Source organism: Dipteris shenzhenensis, chromosome 8 (assembly GCF_047967505.1).
Source record: "Dipteris shenzhenensis isolate YYH24624 ecotype China chromosome 8, Dip_SZ_1.0, whole genome shotgun sequence".
Classification (NCBI taxonomy): Eukaryota; Viridiplantae; Streptophyta; class Polypodiopsida; order Gleicheniales; family Dipteridaceae; genus Dipteris; species Dipteris shenzhenensis.
Genome location: NC_141603.1, coordinates 12,067,501 through 12,085,257, shown reverse-complemented (window position 1 = coordinate 12,085,257; position 17,757 = coordinate 12,067,501). Strand labels below are relative to the sequence as shown.

The 17,757-nt window shown below is 42.6% G+C and overlaps 1 protein-coding gene across 3 annotated transcripts; it reads left to right on the top strand.

Moving 5' to 3' along the window:
- The first annotated feature begins 13,057 nt into the window (after nt 1–13,057).
- On the top strand, nt 13,058–17,550 carry LOC147899113 (protein NDH-DEPENDENT CYCLIC ELECTRON FLOW 5-like). Of its 3 annotated transcripts, XR_015541430.1 has the most exons (5): nt 13,058–13,604; nt 13,840–14,334; nt 16,644–16,837; nt 16,934–17,018; nt 17,149–17,550. XR_015541430.1 is itself a non-coding variant. In XM_087378296.1 (3 exons), exons 1-3 carry the CDS (start codon nt 13,149–13,151, stop codon nt 16,833–16,835), a joined length of 1,143 nt encoding a protein of 380 aa, XP_087234422.1. In that variant the 5' UTR covers nt 13,059–13,148; the 3' UTR covers nt 16,836–17,550. The 3 variants fall into 3 exon arrangements, 1 of the variants encoding a protein (XP_087234422.1); XR_015541429.1 differs by having other exon boundaries at nt 13,059–13,604; nt 16,644–17,018; XM_087378296.1 differs by having other exon boundaries at nt 13,059–13,604; nt 16,644–17,550.
- Nucleotides 17,551–17,757: the final 207 nt, after the last annotated feature.

The following is a 17,757-nucleotide window of genomic DNA, read 5'->3' as shown; positions in this document are numbered from 1 at the left end:
CGGAGGATCCAGATGGAGGAATATGGAAGCGCGCATTTTGGAGCAGGGGGTGTTGAATCATGGGAGGCCCAATTTGTAAGTATCGATCTCAAATTATATTGCTTATGTAGTTTATTAGGAGGTTGTTTCTTTGTACTAATCCCTCCGCAAAGTGTGTCGTCATGCAGCTTGAGATCGTGGGCAGATACCCTACTCCTGTGGAGATAGCCTACCACCGCCACCATCGCAGAGGAGATACATGGAGGCACTTCTATGATGACGGGTTGATTACTGAGGAGTAGTATACCCGGGCTACTGGAGCGGCCCCCCAGGTATTTGAAAGTAATCAAATAATGCCAAAATTATAAGTAGAGATTTGATTTTTCATACATTGATATATGTTGTCCCTTGTTTACAGCCCCGTGCACAAGACGATGAGGAAGACGAGGAAGGAGGTGCAAAAGGGAGCGCAGAAGGGAGCGTGGAAGGGAGCGAGGACATGGAGAACATAGATTATCGTAGAAGTAGTGCTAGCTACTCTTTTTTGTACTTAAAGCCACTGGCTTGGCTTCATGCCTCTTGTATATACACTCCTCTTATTTTTTATACTTGAAGCCACATGACGTGGCTTAGCTTCCTTATTTTTTGTACTTGAAGCCACATGACGTGGCTTAGCTTCGTGCTATATGTATATACAAGCACTTTTTGAGCTTTCAATTTTATTGCGTCTTGGAGTTGTAATGTTTTATTTAGAATTGTAATTAAAATGCGGTTGGCTATAAGAATTGAATTACACAATGTGGATATGGGATTCTTGTAACTATATAGCATACACAACATACACAACATTCTGTAAATTTAAAAAAATAAAAAATAAAGCGCGTCTATCAGTGCATTTATAAACGCGTCTATTTATGCGTCTGTCTGTTCGACAAGCATCTATATTTGTGTTTATAAATGCGTTTACAAGTGCGTCTATTTAAGCATCTAAGTGCGCATCTATACGCGCGTGTGTCTGATATATAGACGCGTTGATAGATGCAGGTCTCTAGATGCGAAAATAGATGCGTAAATAGAAGCACCGTAAGTTTTTTATTTAGTTTAGAAAACGCGTCTGTGTGTGCATCTATGGGTGCTTTGTCTTGTTGTGCTTGCTTCTTTCAGCGAAGGTCTTTTGAGCAATAGTCACCCGATAGTCATTAAAATAGAGAATGAGCAAAGGTCTTTTAAGCAATAGTCACCCAATAGATATTAAAATAGAGAATGAGCAAGCCTATTTAATATGGTTGTTGAGCAATATTAAATAGGCTCCATTTTAATGACTATTGGGTGACTATTAAAGTCACTGTGAAGTATGCTATATTTGATTTTGATGTGAACATCTTCTACCCTATTTTTTGGAACAACCAATCTCTAATCATCGATTTGTATTTTGAAAAAGTATTGGTTAGGCATTCGTCAATTTCAACTTCAGTATAGAATTGCTTCTAAGAATATTATCACTTTGGAGACTCCATCAAAATAGGGCACCCTTGCCAGTTTGTTTCCTTATCTTGACATCTATCATGCCTTCCATACATAATGGTTTTGGTAGCCTTCACTCATGACTATCTCTACCATGGGTTCCTCAAACTAATTGATGGAAATTGTCACCTCCAAATCTTTGAATCTTTCCCATTCTTTTTTAACACGTTTTTGTTGTTGCTACATAGCTTAACCTTCACCAGTTGTGTTGAGTCGTTATTTTTCTTATTCTTTTCTTATTACATGTGTCCTCTTTTTATTCTTGCTTCACCTACTTCCTACCTCTTCTTGATTGGTTTCATCATTAGACAACTTTGATCTAGGGTTACTTCTATTTTAAATGTCAATTATGATTCGCACAATAGCCTTCTGACAACACATGTGTGCCTCAGGATCTATGGAGCGCTCTAAGGTGGATGGAACCTATGTGGAAACATGACGAAAGAGAGTGCTCATGACATGTACCTCAAGTCAATTAGGTTCCAAGATAGATTAGCTTGGACTCATAAACAGAATCTTGTATGTATATATCAAAAATACAAGAAGGCTTCTTATATAGAGAGAGCCTTTGGAATAGTCAACACCTGTGGGATCCTCTGATCCACATTTCTCCTTGTGGATATGTAGTCCACATCCTAGGGTGGCTACTTTAATACATTCCTATACCATACCTTAGCCTATAATTATGTACACATGGCACCATATCTCAACAACTCCCCTTGGTGCCATGATCCATTGGCTACTGCAAGGTGGTTAGATGTGAGTTATAAGATCAAATCCTCCCCTGGGTGCTTTCATAGCTACTTTTAAGTAGTCAGGTTTGATTTACAAATGTGTGGGCTAAAGGTGGCAAGGCTTTTGCTTCTCAATACATGTTGTCAATGGCATTCTCTTCTTTGCTTGATGTAACTTGATGCATGATGTTTTGTTCTTCTTGTGTCTTTAATGCTTTATGTGTAGATGCCGTGTCTTGTGATATGGTCATCTCACACACTTGTGATTTTGGGTATGCTTATGATAGCGATGTGTGCGTTTATGCTTTGATTTGTCATGTGTTGCAAAGTTCTTACCAATTGATTTCTTTAAATATTGGTAGTATCCAATTGCATACAATGATTCTGACTTAACAAGCGCATAAAGCTAAAAAAGATGATCACTTTTTCTTTTTGAAGTGAGAGCAAATTCTTTTTGGATTGCAAGTTATGGCTTATCGAAGTTTTGGATCAAGAAATGGTCCTTGATGATGTGGCATAGGGATTCACATGCAGAATTCAAACTGTGCTTAACAAGGGCCTCTATGCTTATGTGGCACTATGCCACATGGCAGTTTATTAACCCAACCAAGCCAACAAACTTAATCATGATTAACCCTTAGTCTAACCATAGTCCAACTAACCAAGGAGTGAACCTAGCCACACCTTAGCTTAACTACACCCACATTATCTACCACATGTCAATTTGTTGAGAACCTTAGAAAACTTTTGATTTCTAAGGTGAGGTGTTGTCGTGATGCGAAGGGCAATGGCAACACTAAGCAGATGACAACAATGGTGGCTCTCATCACTGTTGCTCATTGCTGAATAGCACTCAGAATGTGCTCAGATAGAGAAGAGGTGGAGCAGGCCATGGAGCTGCAGAACGAGCGTTGAGGCTGGAGGTCATGGTTGTTCATGGGCATTATTGTTTGGCTAGTTGTTGGGCGTGCTTCATCCCATGGAAGGTCGGCTGGGAGTTGAGTTTCCTTGGAATGCTGAGAGCATGGAGGTGGCTCCCAACGAATGCTAGGGGTAGTCGTTGGATTCCAGGCCGTTGAGCCGTGATCGTACGAGTCATTGGATGTGCAGTTGGAGGTAGATGGAACTCATTCAAGTGGCTGTTTCCTTCAATGGAGAGCAGACTTAGATGATTCAATCCCTTGTCAATCCAGAGGCAAGGCTAGATCGATCGGGACAATACTCAGAGTTCTGCAAATCACATGAGGATTGTCTACATGGTAATTTAAAGTATCTATTTAAGCAAGTTGGGCTTCTTCTGATCAGAGATCGATATCAGGCAGATCCTGACGCTCCTTCCACTATTTGTAAATGCTTCAGATTGATTCCCCAGTGTAATATGTCCATAGTAACAGTTGAAGAACTGATCCGCTTTAGCTCCCATCACCAAAGCACCCAATGAACTTAGCCGAGGAAGGATACGCAAGCACCTCTTCAAGGGAGGCCCAGTCCTTATAGCCTTTTAGCCCCAAGCTCAACTTAGACGGATTCGAACTCTTCTTATAAATCGGACATAAAATGCATGGGTTGTGCTTGTCTGAAGGAGTTGACCAAATCGGGCCGTAATACATAGACTATTATCTGAAGCTATTGTCTTCGAATTTTGAGAATCATGGGGGCTGCTAACTCATGGAAGTCCGCAATGGAGGGAAATTTCCATTGGTAGCCTGATGGTGTGAGTTCACACAAGCAACCACTATGGTGGATTAAAGCCTCGTAGAAGTCACCTCTTATGCAAGGCTTGTAGATGGAGCGCTTGATGCAAGGCTCTAAGGAGATCTCTCTTACTCATAGAAGAAATTGAAATCCTCTGAAACCAAAAAACATGCACAGTACACAAAAGAGACTCTCCCTTGTCTCTCTCTCTTAATGAAGACAACCCTCTATACCTTTCTCAATGAATGAGAAAATCTCTCAAATGAAACTCTCTCTCTCAAAATGGGAAGACGAAAATTTCATAAGTACTCTCTCTTGCTCTCACAAGAAGGATGGCACCTTAGCGGAAGGCATGCTTTGATACCATGACAAAACATGTGTGCCTCAGGATTTATGGAGCACTCTAAGGTGGATGAAACTTATGTGGAAACATGATGAAGAGAGTGCTCACGACATGTACCTCAAGTCAATTAGGTTCCAAGATAGATTAGCTTTGACTCATAAATAAAATCTTGAGTGTATGTATATATCAAAAATACAAGAAGGCTTCTTATATAGAGAGAGCCTTTAGAATAGTCAACACTTGTGGGATCCTCTCATTGATATTTCTCCATGTGGATGTCCTTGATCCACATCCTCACATCACTACAAGGTATAGGCTGTTTTTTGACACAAATACAGACCTTTTTTACACACTTTTTTTTTTAAAGGGAAAAAAGGTCGATATTTACGTTGCTATTAGTGTCAAAAAATGTGTGTCAGTATATAAGCGTTGATATATATATCGATGTTGGCAAAGGTCAGTATATCTGACACTGGTAAAGGGTCGATATATACCGACCTTTAACAGAAATTTTAAGAAAAATGAGTGGGACAAAACAGGGCTTGTTGTGGCCCCATTTTGCCCCACTCATGTTTATTTTTTTGCATTACAAAAGAATTTTTATAAGCAAATAGGCGAGATAAAACTCTCAAACCTTGTTTGTTATAAAATTTCCCTTGTGAAAAGGGTGATACAAAATCTCTCAATGAGCCGACAGACAAAAGCATATCCGACACGTCAAAGTCATCATCGTTAGCGTCACCTTGGTCCTCGTTACCTCTACCTAATCCCTGGCCCTCATCGATGTAGTCTAAGCCAAATCCTCTGAGAACTGTCTCCTCATCATCATCACTCGCCTCTGTTGATGGGATGTTCGAGCTTGCACCCTAAGAGTGAAACAAATTTAATTTGAAATTAGATTGGAAATTAAAGAATAAAGCAATTTAAAAAGTGAGATTACAAGTTGGAGTACACTTATACCAAGCGAGCAGTCACCGCAGTCCAATCAACTGCCACTCCTTGCATCTCCATCTCAATAAACCACGGCCTCAATCTTATGGAGAATGCATGGTTCATCTCTTCGTTTGTGGGAAGGCAACCAAGCGCAGATTGTTGTGGACCCAAATTATGAGAATTAGATAAAGTGCATGAATATGTAATTTAAAAAATAGAAAAATAAATTAAATGAGAAGAAGTAGACTTACCACCCATGCCTCAAATGTGGCCCGTCTACCACTGTAGAGGTGTGAACCACCTATGGTGTCCAACCATCTCCTCGCAGCCCTCCTCTAATTGCCAAACTTTTGGGGGTTGTCGCTCAACTCCTTCTTCAAAAGCTTCCACTCAGTTTTATCTACCCAGCTGAGTTTAGGCTTCTTCGCCACGATGGCATCTCACAAGTCCGACCTATGATGCTTCAAGACAGCACACAGATCCTCTTGCATGTACGTGTCATCGAACTCCTACCTGGAGGGGTTAGGTATTGCCTTTCCAATTCCTCGATGACTGCCTTCTTCTTTTTGTCATCTTGGTCAATTGTTATGCCGCTCTTGAAATAGTGGTTCATCAACTGACTCATGATGGCTAGCCCTTCTTTGCCCCTTTTATTTTCTATGATCTCTTTACCCTTAATGAGGTCATAGTATCGGTCCTTAGGCGAGGGAGTGGTGAGGGGTGGTATTGCGAGCGCTTACGGAGCAAGGAGTAGTAGAGGGAGTGGGCTCTAGGGTGCCTCTGCCTGTGAGTGGAGAGGGCAAGGGACCTGACTGGTACTGGGTCTCATGACCAAGTGAAGACTTATAGGGATGTGAGTGTCCTGACTCATCTACATCCCTCGAGTCACCACAGTAGCCTCGACCCTTCCTACTCTTCCTAGACTTACGATGGGTATGCCTAGGTGATGACCCCTGGGCTAATGGGACGACTATCAAGTAGGTCTAGCCGTTGATGGCCTTGATCTACCTCGGAGGGGTGTAGGAGAGGGAATAGCTGAGGTCCTGTGGGACAGCAAAGAGAAGAATCTTGCTGTGTCTGCATCGCTCATGGATGCGATAAACTCGTATGGACTCACAAGAGCAAGTAAGAAAAGATAATTTATTACTTCAAACTCTAATTCAATTTAATAAAACTATGAAAAGACAATTATTTACTTAAGACCATTATGAAAAGATAAATATTCACTTAAGACAAGCAGAATCCAAGAGAGTTTTCATATACAAAAAATAGTATTGTTAAACAAGAGTTCTCATATACAAAAAACATCGTGAAAATAGTATTGTTAACCAAAATCTGTCTCCAAAAAAGACATTCTCCAAAAATTCCAAAATAGAGGAGGAGGTCTACTGTGCGGCATTATTATCCGAGGTACTTTTCTCCTCCTCACCACCGCTAGATCTACACAAACCATTATGTCCTTTATAGTGTCATCCTTGCTATATAGTCAATTGTAGCGGTCTCTCCAAAGCTTACGGAGATCCCATAGGTTGTTTTGTGCCTGCCTCAGTCTTCCCCACTCCACGCTCGATTGGTCAAGACCCCACCCACGCACACACACTTTGACGTTATTCTTCCCTTAGTCTGTATCGTGCGCAATCTTCTCTGCTACATGTGATAGTAGAGTTTGGATGCTCCGAATCACTCCAACATGGGGAACCGGGTTAGGGTTTTGGGAAGACACTCATGGAGGAGGGCGTTCATTTAGAATCTATTTTTAAAAAAAGAACCAAATATAGCTAAGGAGAAAAAGAAAAAAGAGGTGGGTGATAAGAAGAAGAAGAGAGATGACAAAGAGGAAAAAAGAGGGGGGAAAAGAGAGAATGAAAGAGAGGAAAAGAGAGGATGAAAGAGAGGAATTGAGAGGAAAAACTAGAGAGGAAAAGAAGAGGAAAAGAGAGAAGGAAAGAGAGAAGGAAGAAAAGAGAGGAGGAAAAGAGAGAAGGAAAAGAGAGGGGAAGAGAGGATGAAAGAGAGGAAAAGAGAAAAGGAAAAGAGAGAAGGAAAGAGAGGGAAGAGAAGAGAAGGGAAAAGAGAGGAGGAAAGAGAGGAGGAAAGAGAGAAGGAAAGAGAGGAAAAGAGAGAAAAAGAGAGAAGGAAAGAGAGAAAAGGAGAGAATGAAAGAGAGGGAAAAAAGAGAGCGGAAAAGAAGAGGAAAAGAGAGAATGAAAGAGACAAGGAAAGAGAGGAAAGGAGAGAACGAGAGAGAGGAGGAAAGAGAGAAGGAAAAGAGAGGGGAAGACAGGATGAAAGAGAGGAAAAGAGAGGAGGAAAAGAGAGAAGGAAAGAGAAGGAAGAGAAGAGAGGGGAAAAGAAAGGAAAAGGGAGAAGGAAAGAGAGGAGGAAAAAAGAGAGGAAAAGAGACAAGGCAAGAGAGGAAAAGAAAGAAGAGGATGAAAGAGAGGAAAAGAGAAAAGGAAAAGAGAGAAGGAAAGAGAGGGAAGAGAAGAGAAGGGAAAAGAGAGGAGGAAAGAGAGGAGGAAAGAGAGAAGGAAAGAGAGGAAAAGAGAGAAAAAGAGAGAAGGAAAGAGAGAAAAGAAGAGAATGAAAGAGAGGGAAAAAAGAGAGCGGAAAAGAAGAGGAAAAGAGAGAATGAAAGAGACAAGGAAAGAGAGGAAAGGAGAGAAGGAGAGAGAGGAGGAAAGAGAGAAGGAAAAGAGAGGGGAAGACAGGATGAAAGAGAGGAAAAGAGAGGAGGAAAAGAGAGAAGGAAAGAGAAGGAAGAGAAGAGAGGGGAAAAGAAAGGAAAAGGGAGAAGGAAAGAGAGGAGGAACAAAGAGAGGAAAAGAGACAAGGCAAGAGAGGAAAAGAAAGAAGAGGATGAAAGAGAGAAAAAGAGAGAGGAAAAGAGAGAAGAGGATGAAAGAGAGGAAGAGAGGATGAAAGAGACAAGGAAAGAGAGGAAAGGAGAAAGGAAAATAGATAAGGAATAGAGAGGGGAAGAGGGATGAAAGATAGGAAAAGAGAGAAGGAAAGAGAGCAGGAAAAGAGAGAAGGAAAGAGAGGAAAATAGAGAGGGGAAAAGACAGGAAAGAGAGGAGGAAAAGAGAGGAAGAGAGGGAAAAAGAGGGGAAGAGAGAGGAAACGAGAGAAGAGAAGAGAGAGGAAAGAGGGAGGCAAAAGAAATGAAAAGAGAGAGGAAGGAGAGGAAATAAGAGAGGGAAGAAGAGGAGAGAAGAGGGGAGAAGACAGGATAAGAGTTCCTATGCCCATCACTACAGCTAGTGCTTAAGACGCTAGCTGCAAGCCAATGCAATCAAGAAAAGAAAAATAGGAAAAGCGAGGAAGCACTTTCTTACCTAGAAATGACGTGTCCTGGTACCGGATAATCCCGCTCAGAAGAGGAGGTGTTTCGTGTCCTAGCCTATTAAAGAGAGGAAACATACCATTTTAAGAAAATTGATTAGTGAAAGGCGGAGTTTGGAGAAGCAACATTCCAAAGGGTATGGATTGAGGAGACAAAGAGAAGCCTACAAACAAGGAGGAAGCACAAAAACAATAGGTATAGCTTTCATACTCCTCTCTCATGATTGTTTTTTGTGTATTGTTTCTTCCTTTAAAGAAAGAAAAGGAACAGAAAGGAGGAGAGAAACTTAGAAAAAGGAAGGGAAAGTGAAAGTAGAGAGAGAAAGTAGAGAAATATAAAAAAAAGAAGAGGTGAGCGTTGTTTCTTTCACCAAATCTCGTTTTTGGTCCAACTCTGAAAATCAAGCATGAAAATGAGCACATGGGCTTAGCAATGCAAGGAGAAACATGCTTCAACACTCACAAAATGAAATCGGGGAAGGAAAAAACCAACATTGTCTAAATAGACACACCTTCTTGGAAAATGTCCTTTCACACAAGTAGAGAGGGAGCACAAGTGTTGGCAGAGGGGATGGGTTGGGGTGAGGAGTGTGGGGAAGAGGTTGGAGGAAGCTGAGGTCATCGAAGGTGAGAAAGGAGAAGAGGTTTTTGCTTTTCCCGCAATAGAATTGTGAGGGGCGGTGACCACGTGTTTTGTTTTTTACCTCCCAGAGTCGATATATACCGATGTTCCATCGCTATATACCGACTTTGTATATTCCTTAAAGGTCAGTATATACCGATGAAACAGGGCATAAAGTGGGTATATACCAACATTACAAGGCATAAAAGCTAGCAATAGGCATAAAAGCTAACAATAGGCTATCTTTTGGATCTTGAATGGACTTCCTTGCATTTTGTGTTGTGATTTTGGAGGTGAGCAGATGGAAGGGACAAGTGGAAGCTCGTTAGATGATGTGCCAATGCTCAAGAGAGCGGGGTGGCTTAGGAGAGGTTGTATTGTCATTGCACTCATTGCAAGTGAGAAGTACGACATCAATGTCATATTGTCATGCGCCACTTGCAGATGTATGGGAAATATGCACCACTTGCACTTGCACGACACTCCAAACATATGAGAAAAATGGTTTATGAAGGTCATGCTCGATACCTTTCATTGGACCATCTTGCGCATGAAGTCCAGCTTCATCCACCACCACCATATTTGAAGACAAGTGACTGGATTCAGGCTTAGAGGGCAAATGGAGAGGATCCTCCTCCTATTATGAAGAGGCTATCCATCTTTCATGAGCTTCCTTATTGGGGTCAATTATAAATCAATCATCTTTTGGATCCCATGCATATCTTCAAGAATGTGGGGCTACTATTTGGGCATACTTGGTTGGTGACAAAGACTCGAGAGGAGTGCAAGAAGACTTGCGCGGTATCGATAGGATGCCTCATTTGTGGCCCCAAGTGCATGGTCATAAAGTTGTCCTTTCGAAAGCAACATGGATCCTCTCCAAAGAGGAGGCAGCGGTCAAGGTGGACATTGCCTCTTTTCAAACACTGACAGGGTACATGCTTGAAAGGAGCATTTTCAAAGGACAATAAGCTTAGTGGGCTCAAGTCCCATGATTAGCACAAGGTCTTACAGGTATTCTAAGTTGTAGGATTAGTGTACCGATAATCGTGACGCGTTAGTGTAATTATGATTATGTTATATTATTGACATGACTTCTTTGTTGCTTGGATAGTTCATCATCCCAATTACAGTGAAAGGGTGCTTACAAGAAGATGTTAGAAATGCTATATTCAAGATCAGTGATATTGTGAGGTATTCTTACTATCAACTCACATTGATTACATTTTCTTCAATTTAAGTTGAATGATCTGTAGAAAGATTATGAATCTTACAAGGGCACGTGAAATAAGTGGATATCTCAAAAAGACATCTCCATATCAAGCATCGAGAAGTCTAGGGTGGACTCCATTAAAGCCATGTGCTTTCTTGAGAAGCACTTTCCCTCGAGCATTATGACAACTCAAGTGCACTTGCTTATGCACATAGTTGATAAGGTGGCCATTGCAAGTACCCTTCATAGTTTGTGGATGTTTTTTCTCGAGCGGTTTATGAAAACTTTGAAGGGATTTGTAAGACAAAGAGCAAGACTGGAAGCAAAGCCTAGTAGATGGATGGCTTGTGCAAGAGTCATTAGTATTTCACAAAGTTTCTTGGATCCATGGATCTCGATATGTCGCAGGCTTGGCATAACAAGGATGATGATTGCATCATTGGTGAGGTTCCTCAAGGAAAAGGGATATGCCACGTCCATATTTTGTCCCATGCGGGCAGACAATTGTGAAATGCTTTGTAGATGGATGGGTGTGAAACTCCCCTTAGACTACCACGGGCTTCTGGCTAGATCATCACTTGTCTCCCTTGAATGTCACTAATGGGTCACTCCATTCTAAAAATTCGCAACTACTAAAATATACATCATTTGCACAAACAACCAATTGGACAATGAATGTAATTTCACAGAGAAAATTCATGTATTCTTACATTCCATATATCAACGATTACATGATAGATATATTCAAAGGTCATCGTTGCATTAGGATAGGTGCCCACGATTACATGATGTATATACCTTCAAAAGTCGCCACTGCAATAGATATAAAACCAGTTCGCAAACATTCATTTTTCATGCAATGTAAATCCCATTTTTCTCAGTAGTAACAAGTGGTATGGATTCAGGGGGTACTCGTAGAATAGTGCTACTAGTAGATTGGCTACCAGAAGGACTTGCCACAGGTTCCTTCCTAGGTCGTCTGCCTACTCCCTCATTTCCACTCTCTTGGGCATGAAGATCAACATTGACAACCCCACGCATCTAGACACTAACAAGGGACATGGCCGAAGAAATCTTGAAATATCTTCCTGTAGGTTGCAATAAACCTTTCATGTGTGAATCCACTTAGGGCTAAACAGACGTGGACTCTATGGAAAAGAAAATAGTAGACACATCACTTGTAGTAAGCAAGAATGGGGCAACCATCATTTTCCAAAGCGACTGTACACGTGGAAAGGAATCACCCAAGAAGCCAATGGGTAGCACTTGCCACTTTGAAACATCTTTAACACACACCTGCTAGAAGGCACACCAATTCTACAACCGAGCTTGTATTTCCAAAACATGAAGCAATGATAAAAACGTTATGGTGTTTCAAGCACACTCTATTCTTGACTTCATCCACACCATACCTCACGTAAAGCTCCACGCCCATTTGCAAATCCTAAGGGCTCACATTCTTTGATATGGTCTTGAAGTGTAGGAGTCCTACATCCTTCATGCAATATCCAAGCATACCATGGAAGCTATGCATGTAGGGCTTTGCACATTACAACACCCCAAAGTCTCCCCTCCTCACCATCCTGCCAGAACCAATTCGCCATATTGGGCATGAATTCATGATCACCACCCATTTAATGTCAGGGCTAGCCTCCCCCACCTTACACGTGTCATGCATGGCATGTTGTACGTGTTCTCTAGAGTTATCCATGTGAAGGCCCTAATTTAGCACTCACCCCACTGATAAGAGTAGCTCCCCATGCTCTTGCAAATGTTGGCAAATGTTGGATCTCTAGCACTAGGATGCTAAGCCAGCATTTCAAAAGGCAAGTCCCCATGAGAGCTTGTGTGCTTCTAGCTGGTGAGTCATGATGACCTGACAAGGTAGCTAGCTGTAGGTTGTTCCAACCAACTTGAAAGAAAGGGGAAAGAAGCTCAAAGTTTGTGCACCAATAGGAAAGCTTGGGCTCTGGAATGCTGGGCTAGAATTGGCAAAATCCACGAAGCCATGCGAGCCGTTAAATGCCATGGAAAGTGATGAGCGTAGCATTTTGGACTCATGCTCTTAAGGAAATTCCCGTGGGAGCATTTTCCAGCAAATGTTTTCCTTTGCTGGAAAATGCAACCCGGGTCGCATTTCCTGTGCGTCAAGGTCCGATGGTGGCTGGAATGAGGACCTGATAGATGCGGCCTTATGCTCATCTTCAGCTCTCCATGTCATTTTTTATTCGTTTCCTGCCAGCTTTTATCGTTGATTGTTGATGGTGATGCGACAAGCTCGAGAGCTGATTGTGACTCGTCGACGAGCGCACAGATGGGACTGGTGAGAAAGAGCAGCCCTTGATTGGACAGCTAGGATTTTGTTCGAGGCATCATCGGACCTTGAAGTATTAGGGAAAAGCCTCCTTCAGCCTTTTCTCGTATGCTGAGGGCCCCGCGGGAGGCCTTGAAAATGACGTGCGAACTCACCTCGTTGATCTTTTAGCAAGACAGTGACCTCTGATGAGACTTCGAGCAGCCAATGAAGCAAAGCCATAATTCTGACATTGATTTGACCTGCGAGTGCACAGATTTCAACTTCCGTGTAGGTAGTGCAAAGGATCGGACGGCTGGAGCCGACCGCGGCCCTTGACGGGGATGCAAATGTCGGGAGTGCCAGTGGTGCTCGTCAAGCGCCAAGGGAAGGCCGGGGGGGAGGGGAGGTGTATTTTGTGTGAAGATTGCCACCCTGTTTGTGTGTTGGGTTTATCCACATAAACAATGGCAATGGAAGCGGTCTTCGTTTCTGTTGTTGCTTTCTCACCTCCACCCTTGCTCCCCAACCTCCCCTTTTCCCGCCGCATTTCCCGCACACCTTCACCCTTTTGTAGCCTTGGCATCCCCCCCCAGCCTCCCCTCTCCGCTTCCCACCTCCAACACAAGTTCGGTTGCCCGGGCCTTCAATTCACTGACATCGCCGGAATCACTGTCGCCCAGCTTGCCCTCACCACCGGAACCAGCGCCCGCTTGCTCTTGCAAGATGCCCGAATCACTTCCTACAAGGTCATGATGTGGCACGGTGGACTGGAGGAGCTTCTGCACGCTCAAGTTTCAGATGAGTTTGCAGTCTCCGGAGGAATCTTCCTCTATTTTACTCACGAGAAAAGTAAGCTTCCTCTTTTTGGACAAAATTGGCTTGTGCGCGGCGTGCAGGTCAATCCTGAAGATTATATTCAGGTGGCTCCGCATACCTTGGATTTTGGAGCACCGATTTTACTTTGTTATGATCTTTATCGTGAATGAATTCCAGTTTCAATTCTTGAAATGGCATGAGCAGTGCATCAGGAGTGCGTTTGTTTGCATTGATTATTCCTATCATAACAAGAGAAGGGCCACAACAGATTACGAAAAGGAGAGATTGAGAGTTTGTGATGCACACACATGAGACTAAATTTTTATCCGTAATTTGCAGATCGTTCTCACCCAGAGTGAAGATAAAGCTGATGATCGGATTTCCCTAGAATATGTCATCACACTTTCAAACAATGGATTGGGTTCTGCAGTCATCATCTCAAATACGGGACAACTTTCAGCCTCGTTTACCGGCTTTGTATCAACTCAGCTGGCAGTGCGATCTGTAGAAGCCGTTACTGCGGTTGGTCTACGGGATTGCAGATTCTGTAGCCCTGTTGTTAAGGCAGCGCCTTTGAAGGCAGCTTGGCCACTCATGGGAAAGCTCAGGAAACTTTTCTGGTCGGAACAGGACATGCAGTCCAGTGAAAAGGATGATGCAAGGGATGTGGTGTCTCTGGCTGAACCAAATGGTGTCTCCATTGAACAGCATTCAACCCAGCATGCAGGGAAGGAAGTGAGCTGGTCTACAGAGCCTGGCGATGTAGTACCCTTCAGAAGTAAGATGCACAAAGTGTACGAAAGGCCACCCCCCAAAGTTCGATTTGTGGACGAGGTAAGGTTCATAATTTTCTGAAATTCCCTTCTTTGTTGTGTGCCCATAAGTGCCATTAGGGGATTTGAGAAAACTATACGTTAGTGGTGAACTATTCTAAACAGAGGGCTCCAAATGTCATTTAAAAATATGAGAAACTCTCATTGAAGCAACCACAAAATCAAATATTAATACCTGATTAGTAGGTGTAAATTGAACTGCGAGCAATGTAGTTTTTATATTCCTATATGCGTACTTAGCCATAGGCTTTGTGTGTTATGCCATCCTAGAGCCTAAGGTCTAGGCCATCTTGAGCCAAACTAGCTGGCATGTAATACCACAGGCCCTCACCCAAGGTGACGTCAAGCCTCATGAGCCTACCTCAGGGCAGATGCCTCCCTCTTGTCTCCCAAGAATGCGCCTAGTGCAGCCGTTAGCCCGACTTTAGTCCAAAGTCATCCCATCTCTAAGACATGTATCCTGCATGTCACCACTAGGATGTGCCTAGTGCGGCCGTTAGCCTGACTTCAGTCCAAAGTTATACCATCTCTAGGACATGTATCCTGCATGTCACCACTAGGATGCGCCTAGTGTGGCCGTTAGCCTGACTTTAGTCCAAAGTTATCCCATCTCTAGGACATGTATCCTTGTCACCACTAAAACAGTCCCAGCTAATTAATCATACCTCACTCAATCGCCCTAGCTATTCTAACTATCTTCCCAATACACTTAACAAGTGTGCCTAAACCCTATCCAATAGCTCTCAACTTACCTGACCTCTGGCAAACTTGATTTTACTTCTCAAAACTCAGCATTCTTTCCACCCCTTGCAATTAGCTTTCATGAGGAAGAGCAACATCCCACAACCTATGCTAGGAATTTTGATGAAACCTTGTCACTTGCGTCAAGTTTGACAAGGGAAATGGAACCCCTTTTACTTTCCATGCTGATCAGTACTCTAATTCGGTCGAAGACAAAAGCTACACCACGTTGCTTCTTGCTGATCCATGAGATGGCCCTAGCTCTCAAAACAAAGCAATAATTCGGAAGTGGATTGCTGCATGACTGCATCTCTGGCCAGTTCCGAATCACAATACGTGTGGAAGTCAATTCCACTTCATAGGTGATTCAATATTTGGTGGTACCCTTTAAATACCGAAGCACACGAAGGCAAGCCTTCTAGTGTGTCTTCTTCAGTGCAGATGCAGATTGAAAAGAGCTGTCCTACAACAAATGCAATGTCAGATCGGGAATGCTGCTAGATAGTAGACTCCCAATTAGTTGTCGATTACATCGCGAGCCTACCGGCTGAGTAGCATCTTCGATGCTCAGCTTCACTCTGATTTCCATTTGAGTGATTGTGGCCTTGCAATTGTCCATCAGAAATCGCTTCAATATCTCGAGGCAGTATTTCTCCTAGAAGATGAAAGGTTTTGCCTTGCTCCTACCAGTTTTCAATGCAGAGAAAGTAATAAAGCAGAGAGGCCAGTCATATCATATTTTGTCTTCAGCAGAGTCTTCAGATCTTCAATCTTTACTTCCTTATCCCTGTTATGATAAGATCATCCACGTACAGGATCACCATCAATTTATTGTCCTCCTCTTGAACGTACAGGTTTGCATGTGATAAATGTCACATGCACCCCTGCACCTAGTTTTATATAGGCTGCTGCCCCACCCTCTCCCCCAAAGACTGACCTGCTGTAAGCCGAGTAGAAGTCTGTTCAGGCTCATCTGGCAAACTGGTCTGATTCCTGCTGTCAGCATAAGCTGGCATGGCTTTCCCCACATGGCAGGTAGCTGTTGGTCTGTCCCACGATGACATAGCAGCCTGCCTGGGTGCCATGTGGACCTCTATGCTGCACTGCTGATGAGAGGCAACAGTTTCAAAGTTACATTTATGATTGATCATCCTGTTAGTCTATACACAAGTGCATGTGCACTGCAACATTCTTTAAATAAGTGAAACGAGACAACCGTCTGGGAATGATGTATCACTATGAGTATTTTCAAGATTGGAAGCATCTGATAGTTTGTCTTAACTGGACTGCATATCTGGTCAACAATAGGAATGTGCATGCAGCTAATGCTAGTAGAGGCTTTTTGCAGTTCCCTAAGGCTAAATATAGCGGATGATTTCGGAGCATATTGAACCCAATTTGTACGTGCAGTCATAGATTGTTAAATAGAAAGTCCTTAACATACCAATCTTCTCTAATGTGCCATATCTGAAGAATTCCTGTATGGTTTTGTGAATCTTCAAGCACTTTTCTTCTTGGCCACACTGCTTGGCTTACAAAATGATTTCGCATTTGATTTACAATATGCAGGGTTTGAGAAGGTCATTGGTCTTGGAAAGGCTGGGGTTTGAAAATCTTCTGCTATCCAGCCCAGAAGTTGATTTGGAGTTGGATGACAAGGACGCCTTTGTCTGTGTTGGCGCTGCCTCTTTACTGAATCCAGTTGTATTGAGCCCTGGGAAGACTTGGAAAGCTGCCCAAATTTTGATACCGGATTCTTAGAAGTGAGATCTTCTGACTCTAGGAACTCAGTCATTTGTCGATGATTGTGTTATGGAAGAGATGACTTCTGTCCACAGCAAGTCATCACTGAGCTGCAGAAGTTGCAGACATTTTGAAAGCAGTGACCATAATTGGCAGCAGACATATGCTTGGAAATCCGTCTGTAGAATGTGAGTGGCACAGGTATGGATTACATTAAACAACCCTTTTGTGTGTATGCAGCAACACCAGTTACTTTGCGGTCTTTTTCATTTGAGGCACAAGTGGACTCTTTAACTCAGAGCTTTCTACCTGAATGGCACCTTATTCACAGATTATTAGATTTCAATGTTGCATCACCTAGCATTGGCCAGGCCCTGCTTAAAGATTCTGGCTCTGTTAAAGTTACAGACTGAGGAGATTGCAGGATGCCACAACATGACTCCTCAACAGGGGACCAGATGCAGGGGACCAGATGCTTGCCAAGGATGATCAACATTATCATCTCTGTCATGTATGTGTAGTAAATAAGTGACCCACCAATTTTTTGTTCTTGATCTTTCAGACTTTGATCTTGATGTTTCCTGTGGTCTCTCCTTGGTGTTCACTTTGCGATCATGCAATGGCAGAAGCATTTAATTTTGTATGGAAGTCTATATTTAAGAAGCTAATTTTCTTCTCAAACTTTATAGCTTGATATGGGTGTCTTCATATCTATTACTTCAAAGGGATTCAGGCAAAGAGTTGATGAAAAGAAGACAAGACTACTAAATGGACAATATAATCCTTTCTATTCTTCTTTTACCAGTAGAAGAGACTTGCATTGAATATGACCAACACATGTCAATTTTACCAATATTCAAGAATAGCAACATTCTTTAGTAGTGTGGCACTTGACCATTGGCAAAATCAATCTTGCATCAATTTCATTGTTGTGGGTTCT

What these genes read in the sequence shown, in the direction of transcription:
- LOC147899113 (XM_087378296.1), top strand. Translation starts at nt 13,149, where the DNA reads ATGGCAATGGAAGCGGTCTTCGTTTCTGTTGTTGCTTTCTCACCTCCA. An exon ending in ATCCTGAAGATTATATTCAG is followed by an intron (nt 13,605 to 13,839) that starts GTGGCTCCGCAT and finishes CGTAATTTGCAG; the next exon opens with ATCGTTCTCACCCAGAGTGA. An exon ending in AAGTTCGATTTGTGGACGAG is followed by an intron (nt 14,335 to 16,643) that starts GTAAGGTTCATA and finishes TACAATATGCAG; the next exon opens with GGTTTGAGAAGGTCATTGGT.